Source organism: Leptosomus discolor, chromosome Z (genome assembly GCF_034619465.1).
Source record: "Leptosomus discolor isolate bLepDis1 chromosome Z, bLepDis1.hap2, whole genome shotgun sequence".
Taxonomy (NCBI): Eukaryota; Metazoa; Chordata; class Aves; order Leptosomiformes; family Leptosomidae; genus Leptosomus; species Leptosomus discolor.
The window spans coordinates 53,600,177-53,623,872 of NC_141419.1; the positions used below are offsets into that span (position 1 = coordinate 53,600,177).

At 36.2% G+C, this 23,696-nt stretch overlaps 1 protein-coding gene across 9 annotated transcripts in view; it reads left to right on the forward strand.

The window, feature by feature from the left end:
• Nucleotides 1–23,696, forward strand: part of PAM (peptidylglycine alpha-amidating monooxygenase) — an 80,800-nt gene that overhangs the window by 51,502 nt on the left and 5,602 nt on the right. For 4 of the 9 annotated variants that reach the window (XM_009951690.2, XM_086479864.1, XM_009951762.2 and 1 more), the window contains exons 14-21: nucleotides 5,097–5,396; nucleotides 10,319–10,448; nucleotides 16,963–17,079; nucleotides 17,586–17,658; nucleotides 18,196–18,403; nucleotides 19,049–19,249; nucleotides 21,937–22,055; nucleotides 22,993–23,092. In XM_009951690.2, the coding sequence (XP_009949992.2) occupies nucleotides 5,097–5,396; nucleotides 10,319–10,448; nucleotides 16,963–17,079; nucleotides 17,586–17,658; nucleotides 18,196–18,403; nucleotides 19,049–19,249; nucleotides 21,937–22,055; nucleotides 22,993–23,092 (1,248 nt within the window). Of the gene's footprint in view, nucleotides 1–5,096; nucleotides 5,397–10,318; nucleotides 10,449–16,962; nucleotides 17,080–17,585; nucleotides 17,659–18,195; nucleotides 18,410–19,048; nucleotides 19,250–21,936; nucleotides 22,056–22,992; nucleotides 23,093–23,696 lie in introns of all 9 variants that reach the window. The other 5 variants (XM_009951911.2, XM_086479867.1, XM_086479868.1 and 2 more) reach the window with 3 other exon arrangements.

A 23,696-nucleotide genomic window follows, 5' to 3' on the forward strand; every position in this document is an offset into this window, starting at 1 on the left:
ATGCTGCTGAAAGATATTAAGAGCAATAATTACAGTTAGTGAAATATAACTAGGAAGAGTCAAAATTGCAGAGGATTTGCGTGTTTCAACACTGAAAGATCCTGCTCAAAGTTGTAAATAAAAGATGAGCCTTTGATTTGGTTAAAGTAAAGTTATTTATGCATAGTCTTTACAGAAACGTCTTCAGCATAGTAAAGAAAGGAGCATCAGATCTAAGCAGTTATTGCAATTGATATAGGTTGTATATCTAAGCAGGAAAAGAATATAACAACATGGAAGGAAGCCGTTTTAGATCTAATGTTTCATTCTTCACTGTTTGACACCTGCTTCATGTTTTCTGGTTCTTAGAATTATAGATGGACTTCACCTAGGTATTTTCTGTAATGTGGAATTACAATTATCAATGAACAACTGTAAAAGCTGCATATAATATCATTAACATGTCTGAAGAAATGGAAAGTTAACATTGTAGGAAGGAATACAGGAAGAGTTCAGAGAAATGATGAAGTCATAGCACAAATATAACCAAATTTTTTTGTTATTATAATTATTATTGGCAAAATGTTTTGATTTTTTTATAATTTCCATTCCCTTTTTGTTTAAACTAAATCATGATGATGGTTAAAAGAAATAAATTGAAGATAGTAGGACTACTCTTTAATAAACATAGTCTCATATATGTTGTTTTGTGAGAAGAAATGTATTTACAAGTATGTACTGCATGAAATAGAAATTTGAGGTGGAACTGACATACTGTGTGCCTGAATTACAAATGCATGTAATATATCCGAATGAGCACAGCAAAGTCCTACGCAGTAAAACCATTGTGTTTATTGCTAGTCATTTAGCAGTAGCTAATAAATATATTTTATTGTGAACAAAATGATTGGTGCTTGTCAGGAACTTATTATTGGTCAGAAAGGAAAGGAAAGAATAGGGCAATTAGGAAACTGCAGCCAGCTTGGGTTTTGAGTCTCAGATTCTGATTTGTTGATGAAGTACATGTGTCTGTAACAAAATTTAAACTTTAGTGGAGACTCTTTCATCTTCTTTCATACTTTCTTTTACCTTTAACGCTCTCTTTCCCAGTTAAAAACTCCTTTAACCTAGTGATTTTATAAACTATGGTTGGATCCTCAAAACATTTGTACATTAAAACATTTTGATAGTTGAAGAAGTAAAAGAAAGAATGAATTAAAACCAAAGAAAGTGCATTTACGTTGCAGTAGTAGTAAAAGCACTTCTTAAGGACATGCAGACATAGAAGAAAACAGCTAATTATTTTTTAACATTTTCTTACATCTTTTTTTTAGCTCCATAAGCTGCTTAGAAATGCTTTAAGAGCAGACACACTTCCTGTGCTTCAAACATGTCAGTCTGGCTGTGCTATAAGTGTGCATCAGTGGGGTGCACAGTGATGGTGACCAATAATCTCTAAAGCAGCTTAACCCTTTTCATTTCCTCATATCTATGCCTCCTTCCCCCAGCCCATCGAATCCCTTCAAAAAGAAAACGGCCTTACTTAATATTTTTTAGTTCTAAAGAATCTTTCCAATGCTTTTATCAAAGCAACAGATTAAATTGGAATGGTAGGACTCACATGAAAAATAATAGCAGACCAGAAGCCATTTTTAAAGTTGTTTGGCTTATTATGTCAAACTGTGTCCAATGTAATTTCAAATAAATAGACATTAAATTTTCTTCACTTCTGCAATGTCTTTCCATGCCTTTCTCCCCTTCTTTTCTGACAGCAATGTTATCTTAAGTATGTCTGTTAGAATGAGCTTAGTAGCTTCATCTAGGAGCCAAAGAAGGCAAAGAAAACTAAACTTCTTATTTTGATAAGTGTTTATTTGGGAGGTATTTATTCATGATGGCACAGTCTTCAAGGAGATACTTACAGCCATCCATTTCTTCATCAGGAAGATAATTCTTCAGCTGAAGTACACATTCTCTGATATGACTCAACATATTACAAAGGCATTACCTGAGATTTAAGATGAGGTGAAGTCATAGTTGGAGTCCATATCATTTGGACCCTGGGTTCAGCACTTCTGAGAAGGCAAAGCATTGACTGTTTTTGCCAGATGAACAAGCTAAACAGAAGCACATTCTGATAAGACAGAAACATGCAGTCTCAGAATACACTCAGTTTTATTCAGAGATAATTAGGAAACCCGAAGTCAACTATGACAACTTATCTCTTACTACAATCATAATAGGACTGAGACATGAGTTTGGAAGGACCAACATACTGGCTCCATGTCAGATCAGACATGCTCCAGAAGAGGAGACTTTCAACACAAGCATTCACACCACCTGAGCTGCAGCAACACACAGATAAACTTTGCAGTACCAGTCCCCCATCAGCACAGGGAACTGCTTGCTACATTTTTGCTCTTAATCCCTCAGTTGTGGTTATTTTCTGGTAAGACATCATTTTGTCAGAAGGTTGCAGTAGTAGCTTCATGTTTGAAACCCTGTTCAGTCTGATTTCTAACGAAAGTCTGGAATGCCAGTGACAGACTGGGGAGCCTATATGAACTGTCTCAGGGAAACTGTATAGGCATCATAACACAAATACATGAGAACTCTGAGACGCCACCAGGATGTTCTTGCCTTTTTGCTAAAACACAGTAAGATAAGTTTTCACATATCTGTCTTAAAAGATGTACATTCAAGCTCTGGACAGGCTTACTATGGCTGCACTTCCCATCTATACCTTGGTCCTACAGCACCAAGGCTAGATACTTCATCCTGACTGGGAACTGATACTTCCAGTAATGGTGTGCTGCATAAGGACAATGGACAGGGACTGCTCACTGCAAATAGGGGAAGTCATGCTCAACCATTGCGCATACCAACAGAGGTAGGGTGCAATGTCTTTGGCTGAAGCAGGAAGCTGGTGAACTTCTTTGTTCAAGTAGAATGAGTGTATGAGTTGTGAGTTAGGGATCTGAAACCTTTATGCAAACTGTAGCATGTTGTTGTTCTTTTTGTGACCAACAATTACAAGTAAATTGATCAGATTGTTGATACAGAACTAGGAAAGCGTGAACTGGGCAAAAATCACTGAAGTTGCTTTAAAAAGGTCTGCAGTTTAAAATAGTACCAGGCTTGCTGGTTTAGGAAGACTTTTCACAGTTACATTAGGCAAAGCACTGCTTTCACTATTCACACCTCTCTTGGAAATGAGAGCATATAAAGAAGTCAGTGGGCTTTGCTCATCTGTGGGTTTCCAGCCATGGATAAAACCAAAACATTTGTACATATGAAATCTGTTTAATTTTAGAAATTGTGCAAAAATATAGTTAAGGCAAATGGAAAGTATTTTAATACTGAATCTTTCCTAAATAAAGGAAATTTCAGATGTGTTTCTACATCAGCACCAATTCTTGAATGCTTTTAGTAGAGACTACTGAACCTGATTAATGTAATTATAAACTTTTCTCAGAATAAATAGGATTTGTATCCAAAACTTCTATTATATCATACTTTTTGAATATTTGCATTTTTTCTGAATCAGTAGTTGGACTAGTTGAATGACAGTAATAGGATTATGAAGCATTTTAACTTCACAATTATATTTGAAGCAAATAATTTGTATTTGTTATATAGTGTAACCATTTTCTCTCTGATGTAATTTGCTTTGTTAATTTCAAGGAAATTGGCCCTGTTACTTCAGTAATTGTTTTCTGACAGAAGATTTGATCTGGGATATTTAATTTCCAAGGGCAGGGAATGGAATCCTACTCAAAATCATTGAACTAGGACTGTTTATAAACATGACAGATCCTCTTAGGGTCATTTCCAAAAGACTTAATTTGCTGTGTTCCAGGCTGCAAGTGATGTTTTCTCATTCTGAATGGTATTTTTTAGTGAAGGCTTCATTAATTATAGTTTTGCTTTTCTAAAAAATGTCTTATGTAGCCTGTCATAAAATAATACAAATTTTTGATTATGAGTGATTTGAACTTAAAATTAAATAGAAGTGTACCTACTTGCATTAAATTTTAAAGCATATTGGATATCTCTTTCCATTCAAATGGTGCAACTGTATGTAACAGAACTGATAATAGTTTCAGGCAACCAAGGTATTTGGTTAATAAATTCTAAGAAGTTGGGTACCTGCTACTTAGCAGAGAATCCCGGGAAAGGGATGTACTTGTCATCATCTCATAACTTCATGTAATCCTGAAAAAAGAATTAAACATTGACTTCACCGAAAACTGTTTGGGTTTTTTGTGAAGAAAGTTATTTTTCTGGAATTTGCGTACCTAATTTTCCATTGTTTGCTTTGAGCTATTGTGCTGGAATTCACTGAAATGGTTGTTGGAGTCTAAGAAAGCTGTAGTGATATCTGCATTGCTAGCAAGCAGCTTGAGAAAACACTGTTCCCTGCATTGCCAGATGATATTGTGACTAAGGGGTGTTACTATTTGGAGAAAGAGGAGGGACAGAACCTAGACCAAATTAATAAATGAAAATTTAATGGATTACTGTTTTACTAGTGTGTCTTCTTTCTACAGTATGTTCTATGGAATCTGTTTATAAATGTCAAAGTTTGTTTTCTTACAGCCTCAGCTTCTTACGTGATGCCAGATTTCAAAGAAATACATTTTTAAATACATCATGACTGTCTATTATTGTCTTTATAAGTGAACAAATTGATAAAAGTATAGAAAATTTACCTCCTCATTTTATAAAAATAGAATAAGTCTGCAGTAGCCTGGCAAATCTGGATAATTCCATCATAAATATTCTTTTACTGAAATTTGCACACTTTTTTCTTTCTTTTTTTTTTCTTGTTCCCAATAATATTTGTGCAGAGGTGATGTTTTATTGATGCCAGAGTGTCAGGTAAAAGTGGACATTCATATGTACATTAAAGTTGATAAAGATTTGACATTATCTTTTCGTACCAGAAGCTTGCCTCATTCAATTCCAGAGGCTGAAATGGTTCCCTCTTTTACTACTTTTGACAGTGACTATTTGAACAACTTTATTACACTATACTTTGCTGAAGTCTTCTAAAACTACATGATCTGTTATAATTTTTTCCTCCTTTCCTCTTATCTTTTCTCTTTTCTGTACAGGTGATTTCTATTCACTCCTTTCCAAGCTGCTAGGAGAAAGGGAAGATGTTGTGCATGTGCATAAGCATAACCCTAAAGAAAAGGCAGAATCAGATCTTGTGGCTGCTAATGTAGTCCAAAAGAAGGATCTTGCCAGAGAGATCACAAATCATGATGAGAGGGACACTACTATTCTTGTCAGAGACAGAATTCACAAATTTCACAGACTAGAGTCTACCTTGAGGCCACCAGAGAACAGACATTTCCCTTTACCACAACCTAAACACGGTGAGGGAAGCTGGGAAAAAGAACATACAGGAGGTGGGTTAGGGTTTCATTTTATACAATGAAATGCAATGTAAGAGCTGTGATCCACATTAGCAAAATCTGAAGGGAATATCAGTTGGTGCTTGGAAGTATTTTATGTGACAGTTTTCCTAATTATGGAAATGTTCTCCCTCTATTTTAGAGGTGTTTCAATGGAGTTCTTTCCCCCTCCACCTATGAACAAAGAATGTATACCAATGGCACAATTCCAGTACTTTTTGGAACATAGAGTATTTTTTCTATTCTCAAGACTTTTACTTAATGATTTGCCACCAATTGTGCTAAAACAAGGTAAAACACAGGATATAGTAGTCATGCAAAGTGAAGAATTTTCTTAATATAAGTAGCTACTGTAAAATGGTTACTGGCATAATCAATGCATTTTATGAGTTTTCTGGTTATCTTGGTTTGTCAGATACAGGATTTTATAAAATTTATTGCTGTAATTCTATCGGGTGTTTTTTCTCTCCTTCAGAAAGAGCGGTAGTTAATCCTGAAAATTTCTTGAGAAGTAAGATTTTCTGCATATTCATTTCAAATTGGATTTGGCTATCCATATATTCTTGGACAGGCTGTTTTATTATGCCATAATTACACTTCATTCCCTTCAGGTTTCTATGACAGTAGAAACCATGGAAGTATTGTGTTTGTTTTACTTGCATTTTGATCTCTGTAATATTGATTTCGCTTAGTCTTACTTGCTAATGTGGAAAGCTAGATAATGCAACATGTGATGAGTAACTCATAAAAGAAACTGGTATGTATGCATGGAAGTCATCTGTATGTGTAAGCTCTAGCAGCACATGCTTGCTTTTGTGTTGCAACCAGCCAGCTTAAAGTTTCCAAGTACTGTTATACACAAATAAATATCGTTCATTATCTATTTGATTTTTATTTCTGTTCAAAATGTAAACATGTATTGTCTCCGCTTCTGTGAGATTCTGTTATAGTATTCAAATTCAGCAAAAATCTGGGTTTGTATTTACAGAAGACCAAAGATGAGGACTTTCCAGTGTTAACGATATGCTAGTCAGTTAAATGAGAGCCTGTCAAGTTACTGATATATGGGCAAAAAACAGGTGGGATATTACCATGACATAAATGTAAATGATAGATAATTCCATAAGCAACACTGGAATTAAATGCTTGGAAGAGCAGTGTGCGTTAGCGTTTCTGCAAAACCAGTTTGTTCAGTTCAGACTAATAGCGTGTGGTGTGTAGAGGGGAAAAAAGAAATTTCCTTTCTGTTTTAACTGATCCAAAGGAGGGAGTATCAGTGAACTGAATAAATGGCTTGGTTGGCTTACCATATGGCATGAATTCTAACTACAGAAAGCATTTACTCAGCTAATTTAGTAGCTATATATTTGTTTGCAGGGAATTTGTTGGTGGAGAACTAATTAATAAATGGACTTTCAAATTATGCAGTTTTGAGTTACAGCAAAAAGGAAAAATGAAATCATCTCAATTAGCTTTGCTGGGGTTTTGATGTTTGTGATACTGCTAACTACAGAAATTCTGAACTGCAGAAGCTGTCAGCGCCATCTTTTGGCAAAATAACTTTTATAGCAGTAAAATTTTTAAGCATGTTTGGTTTCCATTTTGGGAATTATTTTCGTATTAGAACAAAAACTTCCGTAACAGAATTTTCCTTTTTAGAGGAAGAAGTAGAACATAATTTTAAATTATCTTGATTTAATAAAAAAATTTGCACCCTTTATAAAATTCCTTACTATATTGAATTTTAAAATTTCCCAGTATTTCTTAGGATAAGACTCTGGTTGCTGTAAAATTAATTTCATTTAACAATTTAAAAAATAATGGAATTAAAATATTTTAGTATTTTGAGTCTTACGAATGATCTGATTTTAAACTTGTAAGTGGCCTGAAATAGTAAGGGATCAGTATGTTAAGTAAGGTTGTTGCAAATATTATAACTTTATACTACTGCTCTTCCTGCACTGCTGTTACCTTGTTACCCAAGACTGGTCACTGACCAGTCAGGTTGTTCAATGTCACTGCAACTAGTACAATTATACCTCCTAATTAAAGCAAACAGTGTAATTTTCCAATTTTTAAACATCCTTTGTGCAGTGCTTACTTATATTTGTCAAGATTTTAATGACTGCTGTGATGACAGGGAGTAAATGCAACATGACTAAAATTTGTGATGTTAAAAGCTGGCAAAAGCTTCCAGGGATTTCTGGATAGTAAATTGTAATTTTGCCAGTAAATAAAGCTTTATTCTTTCGCAAGGCTTTCTTCTTTCGCTTTGTAGAGAAATTAGAGTCTGATTCGCATGTTCTAAATCTATGTAATTCTTTGTAGTTTTGTTGATGAAAAGAATGACTCTAAATTACAAGGTAGAAGATCTGCTACTTAGTTTAGAAATCTCGTTAACAACAAAACTGGTGATTATTTTTTTAAAAAAATAATTGAAAAATATTTTAATGGGGGAAAGTAATTTTCTTTGGTTTCATGAGTAATTGTTCCATGGACCACTTAGTTTTGTAGGGAATTAATAATCAGTCTTAGATAAATGAAGTCTAAATTTAGTAAGTTTTTGTAAAAAGCTAGTTGTCTTAAGATAAACCTGTATCAAAGAACTTTCAGTGTGAGACTTGCAAAGGGAAAAGAAAAGATAACAATAATAAACCAATTTTGGAAAAGTGTGAGAAAATCCAAAGGTTGTATAGAGGCTGGAGTTCTTGTGACTATACTGTATTTCACTGTACATTCATTTTATTGTTTTGACCTATCAGAATTCTTTTAGTCCTTTAAGTAAGTGTAAACATTTTGTATTTTATAGTACATGCCTTTTGAGAGACTGAATTTTACAGAAGCCAAAATTTGGGCTTTCTACTTTTAGACTTATAATTTTTCTAGCTTTTTTGGAAAATGCTCAGAGGCCAAGGGACCCTGCAACATTAAACATATGTGAGTTTTCTGCAAATGAACTTAGACTGATATGGGATGAACAAGTGAGAAAGCAGACCATGGATATCCATCTTTTTATTCCTTTCAAAATCCTAATGTTCATGAATATACCTGGTACTGCACCTGCTGTGACCAGCTAAACTGTACAGAAGTATGAATATGTACAATTTTTTTTCTTAATGGCTTTTCTTTTATCTTGGAACTTTTGTTCAGCTAAAATTGCTACAGAGTAGAATTTCTTCTTTTAGAAGTTTCTGATTACTTCTCGCATTCGCTGCAGTTGCTGATTGCCTTAGGTTTGTCTCAGGTTTGTGTTAGCCTAAAGATTTTCTCTGTCACCTACTCTAGCTATCGTATCTAAAACTACAAACGCAAAGTATCTCCTAGTCTGTGGTAGTTTTTCATCACGGGTTTTATCTTTCCACTGTGTAGACTGCAGAAAATGGTTTTCCCTCCACCTAATCCTTGCTGTTACTCCTTAGACTAATCTCTTCCTGGTGAAATGGAAGGGGAAGGATATGCTTATCAGAACAGCTGGGTTGCACAGAGGACCTGAAGATTTTGGACATTGTTTCCTTTTTCATTTTTCCTTTCACTAGAAGATCACTTCCAGCTGAACCCTCTCAAACTCCTTTGATCCTGTGTGTAAAGGTCTGTGATCTGGCTGTTTCAAAGCACTGATGCTCTGGCACTTCCTCAATGGGGATATGCGTTTCACCTGCTTATATGGTACCCCAGTGATCAGTGTTTAGGATCACAGCAAACACACAAACTTTGGGTGAAGTGAGAGTTGCAGGGTACAGCATGATGCTGTTAAACACATTGAATACTAGTGAAACAGCTCCAGTTTTATGTAACTGCAAAGAAATTGCTTTCTATTCACCTTCAGTTTGGCTATACATACCTACATACAAAGCCTGCACATTAGAAATACCCAAATTATGCTGTATGCTGAACAGATTAATTTCTGAAAGAAAGGAGTGATGGATTTCTTAACGTGTAAAAGGCATTTTAGGATATGGTGTTGGGGTTTTTTTCACTTTTATCACAGTTAGTGATATTTATCTTGCCATTACGTTTTTTATTTTTGGCAGTATTCTTCAATTGTCTCCTAATCCTGCCAGAGCAACCCAGACCAACCTCTTCCAAATAGCGTTTAAGTGGTCTATATGTGAGACATTAATCCTTGTAGCCTTGTGTTGATTTAGTGTGAAAATTTGTGTTACTCAAAAACTATCCAGTATTTATTGTCAAAACCAGCAAGTTACAGCATGAACAATGACAGATATTCTACCCTTCTTCATTTCTTTCATCAGATTTAGACGTTTATTTCCTATTCATACCTGTAATACTTGGATTAGGATATGAACAGTATCCAGAGCTAATGCTATGTTGGCTGTAAGAAATGTCATAGACAAACTTCACAGAACTACTGTTTTGTTTGCTTCCTGTTCCTGTTTTTCTTCCTTGCCTGTTTTTTTTTTTTCCCTTAGTGTTAAAAGCTTTTCTGAAAAACAAGGATTGAATCAACCATTTCTGATATGTAGTTGCTTTAGTGATTCGTAGTCTTTGTTATGCATTTTCTAATAAAACACTGATAGCTTAATATTTAAATTTGTCTGCTGATTCTGGATAGTAGTTCCACATTTCTGTAATCTTTCAATGTAGAAAGTATTCACGGAGCTCCTAAAACTTCTGGAGTCTGTGTACCTGTATCCTTATGAGATGGAGAAAAGAACGGAGTCAAAAGCAGTTTTGAAGTTTCTGTCATCCTATATGTTGCAGGATGCCAGCGCTTGTGCATGCTTTAATATAATAAAACTGTGCTTGGAATTAAATTGCAATGCACTAATGGAAATACTGCATGTAAGAAAATGTCCATGTAATTCCCAGCAGTCTACCAAATGCCAGTTAACCATGTTTTTTTATAAATACGCTACATGAATGTCTGTCTTTTGTTTATTTGTTTCATTGGTCAGATTTCCACATAGAAGAGGCTGTGGAGTGGCCTGGGTTAGACCTCAAACTAGGACAAGTTTCTGGATTGGCTCTGGATCCTGAAAATAACCTAGTTATCTTCCACAGAGGTGATCATGTTTGGGATGAAAAGTAAGTAGTTAGTCTGCCAAGTGGCATGTTAGAAGGTTAAATTGGTGTGTGCTGTTTGTATATCTTCTCAAGAAAAGCAAAGACAGATTGCAGTTCCTTTTCCATTTAAAATTCAGTTCTTTGGCTGAAAGTGCCTTTGGGAGACTCAAAATGGACTGACAGTTCAAGATGATTGGGTTAGGTCTTTAGACAGTAAAAATGTGTCTCCAGAGACAAAGAACATAGTACATTAGGTCCTTAAACTGTGACTGTGTTAGTATGATATTCACTGAAATTAGTTATCCCTGCTTCTCCGTGTTTTTTGGCAAGTTTAAGACATACAAAGCTAACTCTAGTGTATCTTCATTCTTTTGTGTTTATGTCCACTGAACAAAATTGGATTGTTACAAGGCACTTTCTCAAAACAGGCTTTGTTCTACTCATTTGATAAAATTTACTACATTCAGTGTCACTCAAAACAAATTAAAAAATCCAAACTTTAGAATGGCCATTTTTTTTTTAAAGTATTTGTAAAGTTATATACTCAAAGATATATCATTTATAGAATGGAACGTTCCAAATCAAGTACAATGTCTTTTTTCTACAGTGTCCTAATGTCTTTGGGCTTTAACATAGTATGTCTACCTGTTTAAATGGACACTTTGGGAAAAATTCCATGAAACTGTAACAGAACACTGGGAGGAAAAGTGTTAGCCTGTAACAGAATATTATGTAGTACCCTTTTTAAGTGTGCTCTTTCAACCTTCTTTCTAAGCGTCTATTCTGCCTTTATTTAACTATAACGCCAAGAAGTGGGGGTTTTTTCAACTCCTGATTAATTCATTTTTCAGATAACATAGTTTCTGAAAATTAGAGGAGGCAGCTTTCTCAACCTTATAATAACAAATTATGCTTAGAATACTCTTTATGAAGGAAGGTAAGTTCTTCGAGTTTTTGGCTAAATAACATAATGCAGCAGATAAGGCAGTCATTTATGTCTTGTGCATTACATCAGTGATCTCTCCCATTCAAGTGTATATAAATATAGACTATAAAATTTGAAAGGATGATGCGTGCTGCAACTTGTATTACTCAAGCTTCAAGTAAAAGCTGATAGTAGTTTGGGTTTTTTCCTCCTCCTACACATGAACCTAAGTGCCAGAATCTTTGTGTCATTGAAGAAAGGTTTGCAAAAATATTTGAAAGTAGGCTGGCAGTTGTATTCAACTGGTCCTACCAATTCCATAGCTGACTTTCTGCTTTTGATGCATTTAAAGAAATTTCTGTTATCAGATCAAGCATCTTTAACAGTTTTCTGAAATATGTATTTTTGAGTGTCTAGCAACTGAAGTATACCCACAACTGTAATGGGTTTGCATTGCAAGGTTTTTATAGTGGGGGGCGTTACAGGAGCAGGGGTGGCTTCTGCAAGAAGCTGCTAGAAGTTTCCCTTATGTCTGATACAGCCAATGCCAACCGGCTTTAAGACTGACCTACTGCTGGCCAAGGCCAAGCCAATCAGTGACGGTGGTAGCGCCTCTGGGATAACGTGTTTAAGAAAGGGGGAAATTTACTGTGCAGCAGTAATTGCAGTGAGAGAGAGGAGTGAGAAGATGTCAGAGAAATATTTCTGCAGACACCAAGGTCAGTGAAGAAGGATGGGCAGGAGGTGCTTCAGGCGCTGGAGCAGCGATTCCCCTGCAACCTGTGGTGAAGACCACAGTGAAGCAGGCTGTCCCCCTGCAGCCTATGCACGGTGGAGCAGATATCTACGTACACCACATGCAGGACTTCACGCCAGCATAGGTGGATGCCTGAAGGAAGATGTGACCCCTTGGGAAGCCTGCACCAGAGCAGGCTTCTGGCAGGACCTGTGGCCCGTGGAGAGAGAGAAGCCCACGCTGGAGCAGGTTTGCTGCTAGTGACCCCATGGGAGGGGCCCACACTGGAGCGGTTGGTTCCTGAAGGACTGCACCCCATGGGAAGGACTCATGCTGGAGAAGTCATAGAGGACTGTCTCCTGTGAGGGACCCCACACTGGAGCAGGAGAAGCGTGTGAGGAGTCCTCCCCCTGAGGAGGAAGGAGCGGCAGAAACAACAGTGTGATGAACTGACGGCAATGCCCGTTCCCTGTTCCCCTGCACAACTCAGGGGAGGCAGGAGAGAACTCGGGAGCAAAGTTAAGCCCAGGAAGGAAGGGAGGGGTAGGGGGGAAGGTGTTTTAAGATTTGGTTTTATTTCTCATTACTCTTCTTTGAGTTTATTGGTAACAAATTACATTTTTTCTCTCAAGTTGAGTCTGTTTTGCCTGTGACGGTAAATGCTGAGTAATCTCCCTGTCCTTATCTTGAACCACAAGCCTGTTATATTTTTCTCTCCGCTGTCCAGTTGAAGAGGGAGAGAGTGATAGAGCAGCTTTGACGGGATTCTGGCATCCAGCCATGGTCAAACCACCACAAAAACCCAGAGCACAAAACTGGACCCTTGAGGCCAAGCAATATTTGGAGATTTTAAACGAAACAAAAAACCATTAACATTCCCTTAAATAGCGAGTAAGCATAATGAACCAACCAGATCAAGAGACAGATTGAGCTTCAACTTTCTTTCTCATGGTGTGGGTGCAGAAGAAGATTGGAACAGTGGTCTGGACTCTGGAAGTCTATGTACCTACCAGCTGTGCTGAGTAACAGTACGAGTTCACTTAACTCAGCCCTATCCTTAACAGCAGCCATTGTTCATATTCAGAGTATTTCTAGCCTGCAATTATCAGACTTCCCAGAAAAATGCATTATCTTACATTTAGTGTTGGTAGTGTTAATCTGTATATCAGTTCTGTGTGGGAGCTTGCCATATTTGCCATCATGTGGGGACTGAAGTTGGAACAAAGTGAAACTGCCTGGCCTTGTAAATATGATCAGAAGCATTCAGTCCCAGATATGTAACCAAGACGTAAGGTGAGCTGCTGTTAACTGAAGCTGGTTATGGACCTTCTGTAAAGACAACTACACATTAAATCCTAATTAATACAGAGCATCCTAATTAATTTGTTCACAAGTTGTTGGGCTTTTTCTTCTTCTTGTGGAGCACGGTTAATATTTTGGAAAGCTAGTGTTGGTAGAAACCCTTAAATCAGATAGGCTAAAACTTCTGTAGGCCTGTTTATATATTGTGACTTTAGAACAGTGTGTTTGGAAAACGTGCATGTGGTTATGATGTTGTTCCATATCTTGTGGCATAGAGAAGAGGCATACACAGACGTGCTCAGCCAGTCAGCCTTCCCTTGTTATCTTTGGGTTCTTTGTGGGCATATGAAATAGTCTGAGGACCCCTTCATGGGTTGTGCTCAAAAGGAAGGAGTATATGTGTTCTCATTTTTCAATAAAAAGGAATAAAAAATGAGTATTTGAAAGGGGTTTATCATAACTGTTGTATGGGGGAGAGATAAGAAGTTATCAAACTTTTAAGTTAATATTTATCATTAGCTGTAAATACACAGTTAATTGAGTATAATACTGCTTACCAAATCATAAATGTGATGAATCAATCAAGCCTGAAGGCCCAGAACTTATTTTCTCTGTTTCAATGCTTCACCAGCATAGTATAGAAACAAATCAAACAAAAATTATCTGTGCTGTTAGGCAATGCACAACTGTTTCCAATGTGTTATTAATATATGCCACAAAAGCTGGCTCCTCATTGAACTAAATACAGCTGGATGCATGGTCTGTGCTGTTGTATAAGTCAACTTTGGTCTGCTTTAGAATGCAAAAGCAGTTATGCAGTGACAAGCCCTATAATACAGTAGCAGCTTTTCAGTGGCCATAGCATTCCTTCTGTGAATTATTTTTTTAAAAAATCCTTTTAAATAAGTCAGGTTCTTCTACCACATCGTCTCCTCGGTTTCAGAACAGTCTTTGCTATATGCAGCATGTGCTGTTCAGAATAAAAAAGATTAGAACTATTCAGCTGGCTCAGCAATGAATCAGTTGGAAGTTATTTTGCTTTTTGTGATGAAAAATGTATACTATTCATGCAATTTATAAAAGACATAATAAAGAATATAAACTGCATTCTTGCTACTGCATTCTTAACAAGCTAGGCAATTTAATTTAGGCTGAGCACAGTACCACAATGGTGATGAACACTGATCAAGAATAGAGCTCAGGCTTGTGCCATCAGGGGTTGCGAGATCAGGTGATTTGTCTAAATTTAATATGTAGCCCACCAGAAGGATGTTAGATTTAGCAATAAATTGTTTGTATTAGTGTGAAGTGGCCAGCTGAAAAGTAGAAAAATAGCTGTGAAATTACATTGAGGTTTGAAATTAGAAGTAGTGACATACGCAGTGTATTTTAGTTGTCCTTTGATATCAAACTCCAGAACCTATTAGAAAACCATGCTACAGAGCAATATGACATGTAGTAGTAAGGTGTTCAGTTATTTTGTTTGGTTGGTTGTGGTCTTGCTTCTTTTAAGCTAACAGTAGTCAGCATCATTTGTGTCCTCATCAGTTGAAACAAAGGAACATTGACTACCTGGCAATTGCTCGCAAATACGAGGAAGAATGACTGTGATTCTGTAGCATGCCAGTCTTCCTCCTAGAAAAGGAAATTAGACAGGGAGAAGATGGATGGAAGATCACTCCTATAAACTCATTTCAAAGTTCACTAGGCTTCCTTTGCATAAAATACCATACAATCTCTTTATTTACTCTGAAAGCACTCAGTTCCCAGAAAAGCTGTGTAGTTGTTACTAGGGAATACTTAGAAGTCTGGACAGCACTATTACTAAGAACCACAATCATAATAAGGAAAGTCAATCAATTTTTTTAAGTTGTCCCGACAGTCAGTTCTCCAGAGATACAATCTTATTTTCTGTGGGTTTTTTTGTACGATACCTACCATCACAAAGATTCTCTTCTGTGATCAGCAATAATAATAATATTAATAATAACGTTAGTTCAGTCTGTCCCATGTTGGTTCTCCAGTTGTGCTCATCTATACCTACAGCAAGTCTGTATGAGTATTAGACTGCTTTTTAAATAAAACTGTTTAAAACCAAGAGAACTTGTCATGGGAAATTACTGTCAGTAATAGTAGATAATAAAACAACACCTGCTGAACCATTGGTCAAACAAGCAGATACACTTGTGTACCAGTACCATTTACCATATGTCTACCTGTAGCATCACAGCAGAGCGTTTAGGAGGGCTTAGTAGAGAGTTTTAGTAACTGTCACCTTGTGCTTAGGCATTCATAGTGAACAGAATTTACTGATTTCTATCAGAAATTGAATAATAGTCACAGATAGTTACCATACGTAATGGCAATATCTAAATACTATTTTTTAATTGTAGCCTATGCAGAAACTTAAGCACACCCTGTCATAGATTTTTCTTGTTATATATGAAGCCAGTATTGCTTTTCCACACTGAAAATTCTAGACATATAAATATTTAATGTTATGAAGAGGTGAGGCTGCTAGGACTGTACAATATAGAGTTTTAATAGCTTTATTCATAACCTTCTGTGTGACTACAAAGTGTATTCTTATTTACCAAGTTGCATCAATCATAGCTAGATTTCTCTTGGGATTAACAAATGGGTTTAAAAATACAAGGTGGGAGGGGGGGACTGTGTCTTGTATTCACGCAATTTTCATCCACAGGCAAATACCATTTTCTAACATTTACACTTAAATTTTCTTCAAGATATTTTACACTCTATTTACCTTCACTAAATGCTGAATGTGTATTTCAACAGGTTACGGTAATAGCCAGCTTTTCCACAGGGGTACAGGCAACTGTATTTTTTATTCTTTGTTAAGCATATGATAATTTCATGCCTAGTAAACATCTTCCGGAAAGTTAATTGCAATTCTTAATGTCTGAAATAGTGACATGTTCAAGTGTTGATTATTAATATATTTCAAGTACCCTGAAAATTGAGTGTAGAGTTGTGGAGGATAGGAGAAATACACATTGTATCCTGTAATATCTTGCAAGCACACTTTGAAAAGGATAAGAACCATAAGACCTGAATCTTACGGTAATAAGCTCTAGCGAAATACTGAACTGTGTTTGAAAAAAGAAAAAACAAAAGACATGCAAATACGTACACACTACCTTAGACAGTATGAAGTATACCTGGTTTTACTGGCAATTATGCCTTGGTGATTAGCTATATTTTTACTTAGGCTACATTATTTGAGTTCCCACTTCTGATTTGCCAAGAAGAGGTAAAAAAAAAAAAAAGGTTTTTTTGCTTGCTTGCTCTCTTTAGCATTACCTTAATTGTTGCTGTGTTGATTTTGGTGCTCCTTTAGTTTAGAACTCATAATCTCACTAGGAATGCATACATCCAACCCTGTAACTCTTACAATCATACAGTAATGTAATAAGTCTTATTTAAAGACAAAAGGAAGCCAATAACCCCACATTGGAATTAAACTACAAAACTGGGCTTTAAATTGCATGTGTATTGTTCCTCAGTGGAACCTTCTAATGCTAGCTTTCTATTCCTCTATTTTTGTGTAGTTCTTTCGACAGCAAATTTGTTTATCAGCAAAGAGGACTTGGAACAATTGAACAGAACACAATTCTTGTCCTGAATCCAAGTAATGCAAAATTGCTTCGTTCCATGGGTAAAAGTCTGTAAGTTCTTTTTGCTTTTATTAATAGAAGTAACATTTCTTTGTATTTTACTCAATAAAGTCTCCCAACCCATTTTCACATGTTTGATCTTACATTGTGTGATTATATCCTCTGAGTTTATTTAAATTATAAATAAATAAAAATTACAAAATCAACAACTAATAAATGTAATTTGCCATCTTTACCACCTCTGCTTTCTAGCAATTCATACAATTTCATCTACCAGCCAGATTAATAGAAATGCAGAGCTCATGAGTATTGTATATTGTCCTTAAAGATACCAGATATTAGACTGAGTGAGATACCAGAGATCAACTGAATTTCAGAGCTGAGACACTCTTGTCAAGAAAATTCTATTCTGTAAAGCTATGTTTTTCATTAAATACTACAGGTAGTTAGTATGTACAGCATTTGTTGATATGTAGATAAAAAGTTAAATCTTCACATCTACATCATTCTTCCTGAAAGATGTTTTTAATTTGGTTCTTCTACATTTGTGCTTGCAGATTTTATTTACCACATGGTTTGAGTATAGATAAAAATGGTAACTACTGGGTCACTGATGTAGCTCTCCATCAGGTATGTTCTTGAAGCTTTAGTACCAGACCTTAATATTTTGCCAAAAAATGTTATTCTTTTCCTAGAGATTTGACATAAATTATTTGTCTAGACCTGTTAAGATAAACATTAAGAGTATGCCTACAGAAATTGACCCCTGTAGACTTCAAGGAATATAGTTGTGTTGAATAATTTGCTACTTGGACATAGTATTCAGAAATAAAACTGTTTTCTTTAAAACAATGATTCTTTTGAAAAAAGAACAGATTTTTCTACTACATCATTGCTTATCAATTCTCCTATGTACATAAATCCAGAATGTGAAACGAATTCATTTGCTGTAATCACAGAAAATTTATATTTAAAGCAGAAATTTCCTAGAATCAACACTATTGAAAAACTGGTAATAGCTGTCATAGTCAATATATTAACATGATGTTTGATATATAAATTTATTTTATATACAGTAATAGATATTTTTCCATAGGCAGTCATCCCTCTTATGTTTCACCTTCCATAACCAAAACCTTTTCTCTTTTCCCATTGATGAAAAAAAAGGTTTTCAAACTGGGAGCAGATGACAAAGAACCATTACTGATCTTAGGAGTGGCTTTGCAACCAGGCAGTGACAAAAGTCATTTCTGTCAACCAACTGATGTGGCCGTGGATCCGATCACTGGCAGCATTTATGTCTCTGATGGCTACTGTAACAGTCGAATCATTCGGTTCTCTCCAAATGGATTGTACATGATGCAGTGGGGAGAAGGTACAGGTCAGTCTTGGTACTTTACCCATACTGCTGTTACCATGAACTCATCCTGAACCATGAGATTGCTGGTGTTACTGTTACTTTTATTTATACATTTCTATTACTGAAATACCTTCCAGGCCTTAGCTGAATTTCAGCCTGGTCATTGCTTATTTATACAGATACTTGTAATAGTTATATGTTCGCTAAAAATAATTTGTTAGCATGTTTTCAGTACAAGTATTGGCACATCCTGTCTTATCAAGAAAATGTTCTGACTTTCACAAAAACCTTAATTTTTTTTTAAACATTTTATTAAATAATATAAGTCTTTACAATTTTTGCAAGATTTATGCCATGATCCCTTCTGTTTTAAGTTTTATTAATAATTAAATTTCTGCCTGAATGAGCTTTACGTATCAGGCATTAAACTCTGCCACATATTATAGGGAAATAATTCATAAATTTGGGATTTACAAAGACAACACAAAAGACTACCAGAGTTTACCTACCTAAATGAGTAAAACTGCTAGGAGAAGAAAGCAAGCTGACTTTATTCTTTTCACACTGTTATATTGCATTAAGTGACATATTGCTGTTTCTAAGCGAAACTGATACTTTCAGTGTGTACCTTAACTCAAACGTAGATATTTTGTATTGCAGAGACTTCTCTAGGCAGAGCCAAACCCGGGCAGTTTCGTATCCCTCACAGCTTAGCCCTGATTCCTGACTTCAGTCAGCTCTGTGTTGCAGACAGGGAAAATGGTCGAATTCAGTGCTTTGGGTTAGAGACTGGGGAATTCATAAGAGAGATCAAGCAGAAATCATTTGGAAGAGAGTTGTTTGCAGTTTCGTATGTTCCAGGTAATCTTTTTTCCTTTTCTTAGATTTCAAGTAGTTGCTTTATGCCAGTATGTCACAGTATACCGTGTTATTTCATGAAAAGTGCTATCCTGTTATCTTAGGCCAGATACTCACTTTCAAAGTAGAGCTGATGTAATGGAAAATTTTAGAACTATGCTGTTCTCTTACTTGTGGGATGAGGGAAGCTTGCATATAATCTCTGCTTCTGAGAAATGACTGATTAGACTCCCTAAATGTGATGTCAACAAGTAGATGATCTTTTTTGCTTCCTAGTGGCTGCATAGTCAATAATTAGTTAATAATAACACTTTAAAATATTCATTTCAATTTCCATTGAAGGCAGCAAAATAAAGAGATTCCAAACTGTCAAGAAAGGTTTGTGGTTTCATAAAACAAAAAATTTGAAATCAAACAGTTGAAAAAGCTGTGGTTTTTAATATCACAATCTGGTTAATAATTACTGTATTAAGTTTTTGTGTTAGATTTTTAGTACCAACACTGAAGATAATGTAAATGTTAAAAACTGGGCAAGGAATTTTGGCGTATCAGGCTCCTAACTCTGTAGTTGGTATCAAATTTAATGTCAGTGTTATCTCTCTTGCATCTGACAAGAACATGAGAAATGCCTACTGTCACTGTCAGTGGCAGCAAGAGAGGCATTCGAAGGAGAGTGTGTAAGCATGGCTGCATTTTGTGGTCCATTCCTCTCCTACTCCTCGTGCATTCACAAGCACTTTATTTAAGGGCATTAGGAGGTAGGTCCTGACCTCTTCTTGATAGTATCTTTCTATAGATGTGTTGCCCGTGAGTTTTGCTAATGCCATTTTGAACTGGCTTATACTGTCTGACTCCTTGACCTCCTGCAGTTACAGGCTCCAGAAGTTCACTACTCACTTTATTTTTTTGATTTAAAACAACTGACCTAGTTTCATTGAGTGCTTCTCAGTCCTAGTATTTTGGGAGTTGGTGAATAACAGTTCCACACTCCCTGTATCTGCTGCTTCTTCATCTTCTCCTCTCCGAACCAAAGAACTCCAGCCACCTTAGTCTCTCCCCATAAGGCATTTAATTGCTTCAGCCCCTTGACTACTGTAGTTGCATTTCTTGTCTAGCATCTTTAACTCCATTAGGACCTTCTTGAGATGCAGAGTAAAACAGCACTCAGTACTCAAGATGTGGGATGCTAAGTTTTTGCATAGTGGCAGAACTGTCCCCTCCATTCTCAATTCTCTTCCTGATGATGCCTATCATTCTGTTGAAATTTTGGCTATCACTGTACATGCAGCCAAAGATTGCAGAGACTTTTCAGTGATGGCTCAGAGATGTCTCTCCTGAGTTGTAGCTGCCAGTTCCAAGCTAAACATCATATGCGCATTATCTAGATTATTTTTTCACAGCAGCATCACTCTGCATTTTTCTTTGCTGAAGCCCTTCTCCCATCTGTTTGACAACTCGTTCTTACAAAAAGTCTTTCCAGACTTTCTCAGTATCATAAAGCTTTTCACTACTCAGCAGAACTCAGTATGTTCCTCAAACTGGAAGGTGTCACTGTTCACCCCATTTTTCAGGTCACTGATTGAAGACTATTGAATAAAATTGTTTCTGGCTCTGATCCCTGCAGGATCACACTACTCAACACTTCTCTGTCCTGAAAAACTATAAGCTCTGCCCTTAAGCTCTGCTTTTTGCTTCCTGTTAATTAACGGATCTTTCATTCAGCCCTGTGACAGCTCACATTCTTTAATAACCTCTGATACAGAACCTTGTCATAAGTTTTCTGAAAATGCAAGTATGTCTACAGAATCTCCTTTACCTGTGTGCTTTTTTCCCTGTTCAGAGGCAAGGCACAATTTCCCTCTAGAGAAGCCACACCAACTTGTTTCTGACAGACCACACTTACCTGTGTCTTATTCCTCATTATGGATTCTACCATTTTACAGGGGATAGAAGCTGGAATTGTTGACATGTAGTTCCCAGGCACTCTTTTGAGCCCTTCTTGTAGATGGGCATTACTTTGGCAGTCTGCTAGTCTTCTGGAGGAGTGGCTGTTTGCAGTGCTAGGTTACTCAGCTTGGCCCGAGGTCTGTAATTTCACATTTGACTTCCTTCTGAACTTGAGTGAATGCCATACAAACCTACTGAATTATTAACCTCCACCTTGTCTAACACTTCTGTGTATCTCCTTGCAGTTGAGCTGGCTGCTCTGACCTCTTTGCTATGAAAAAAACTGAGTGTCAGAATCTCCCCAACATATTCAACAGAAAAACCTGACAAAAAACGAGTTTCTCAGACAGAGGCCCCGAGTCCCCAAGTCCCCTTTTCACATCTTTTCCTCTTGTGGTCTCACTGACTTTCTGCTTTTGATGCATTTAAAGAAATTTCCATTATCAGATCAAGCATCTTTAGCAAAGCATTCTTCAGATTATTTTTTAAAATGCTTTCACATTCTCTTAATGTATAACCAGTCTGTAAAGTACTGCCTTGCTTGTTCTCATTTGGACAAAGTGTTCATCTCTTAAATGCAAATTTTCACTTTTACTTTCCTCTTGTGATTTAGTTTCTTATTTAATTGCTCTTCTGTCTGTCTCTTTCTTTCAGACAGCCTTTTTCCATCTATACTATTGCAATTTGTCTTCACTGTAGTTTGCTATGTATGGGTTATTAAAGCAAATCTAATGTTGTTGCAGGTGGTTTCCTCTTTGCCGTTAATGGAAAGCCTTATCCTGGAGAGGTAGAGCCAGTGCAAGGATTTGTGATGAACTTTTCTACTGGAGAAGTAATTGATACTTTCATTCCACTTAGAAAGGTACAGTATTGCACCAAGTGCCTGGTGTATATAATTATGTATATGAGAACATTGGTAATATCCGACTTCTCCACTTTCGTAAGACTATTACAGGAAGTAAGATGTTTTATAATGTAAGGAATTCTTTATAATACTAACTTAATAAAGACCCTAGCATTCCAGGTCTTAGCTTCTACATGTGATATGCATTCAAAAATTACACTACCCTCAAGGTGATTCCTACAGATTATACCTTCAGTCAGGATAAGCCTACTTTATTGCTGTCAGACTAGTTTTTAAAAACTGTTGTAAGAGAAGAATGAATGACTTGAAATATTCATATATTTAGATGCTAGTAATTTGTCAGAAAATAGGGTATATTCTTAAGCAGAAGTAATATAATAATATTCAACTGTATGGTTACATCCCTTCTTTACAGAAGAATAGAGTGCAAATTAAGGCTAAATGTGGTTCAGTCATAAAAATTATGTTTATTTTTTCCATAAGAAAAGTTTCCATAGATTGTTTTAGACTAAAGAATGAATGTTAAGATTCTAAATTCTGGGTACAGATATACTCTGTTATTTGCAGTGTAGTTTTATATTATATTAGAGAGTTATTTTTTTCTGAGTATAGCAAATAGATGTGTTGTGTACAAACTCTGACAAAATCTAAATATGTGGGCTTGAAACCAAGATTCATGATTTTTTAAGTATGTATTTCACAGGATAAAATTGAGTGCAACAATATGAATATAACTATAAAAACTGTTTAAATCTCAATGTTGTTATCCCTGGAGAAAGCAAACATACAATAGAAATGGAATTTCTCTCCTGTCACTCATGTTAGGCTTTCACATCAGCACCTGCTGAGTATGACCTGTCTCAAGTTCAAGGTTAAGGAGGCCTCATGAATGTGTAGACACTTAAGAGTAATCTGTGACTGCTTTTCTTCACAGAGCTTTGAGATGCCCCATGATGTTGTTGCTTCAGAAGATAAAACAGTGTTTGTTGGAGATGTTCATGCCAGAGCAGTGTGGAAGTTTGCATCTATAGAAAGTATGTTCTTTTTGTTCTTAATGTCACAACTTCACATCTTCAGATCAGTACCACTTAACCTGGTACCAATGGCCAAGAACCTGGTGGCTTAATGACAGTAATTTAAGTACACTACAAGTTCTGCCTGCAGAAGTTGTGTGCTACTGCTCAGTTTTCATTAAAAGACTATTCTTAAGCACTGCTGCATGCTCTGACAAAGAAGAGTCCTGATCACATGAGTCCGTTTGTCGCAGGAGGAACCAAAATTCATTTGTTTCGTGGTAGATCTATCCCTTGTCATGTCAGTATCTGCTTAAACAAAAGCATGACTCTTTAGAATTTTAGTAACTTAATATATCATTTGCTGAGAAATCAGCGGCTTCCTTTGACGTTATCATATAGGAAACTCCCAGAGGATGAAATAAAAACACAAGACAAAATTTGTATTCATTTCATCAGGAGTATTTATCATCAGAAAGTGAATCTAGTATAATTTGAAGTCCTATTTCCATGAAGTGGAAACACTTCCTGGTTTTAATCTAGTAAGCCCTAAGGCCAGCAGCCTGACTTCAGGGAGAAGGACCTGATTAGTCAGACATCAATTTAGTAGGATGCAGGGAGACAT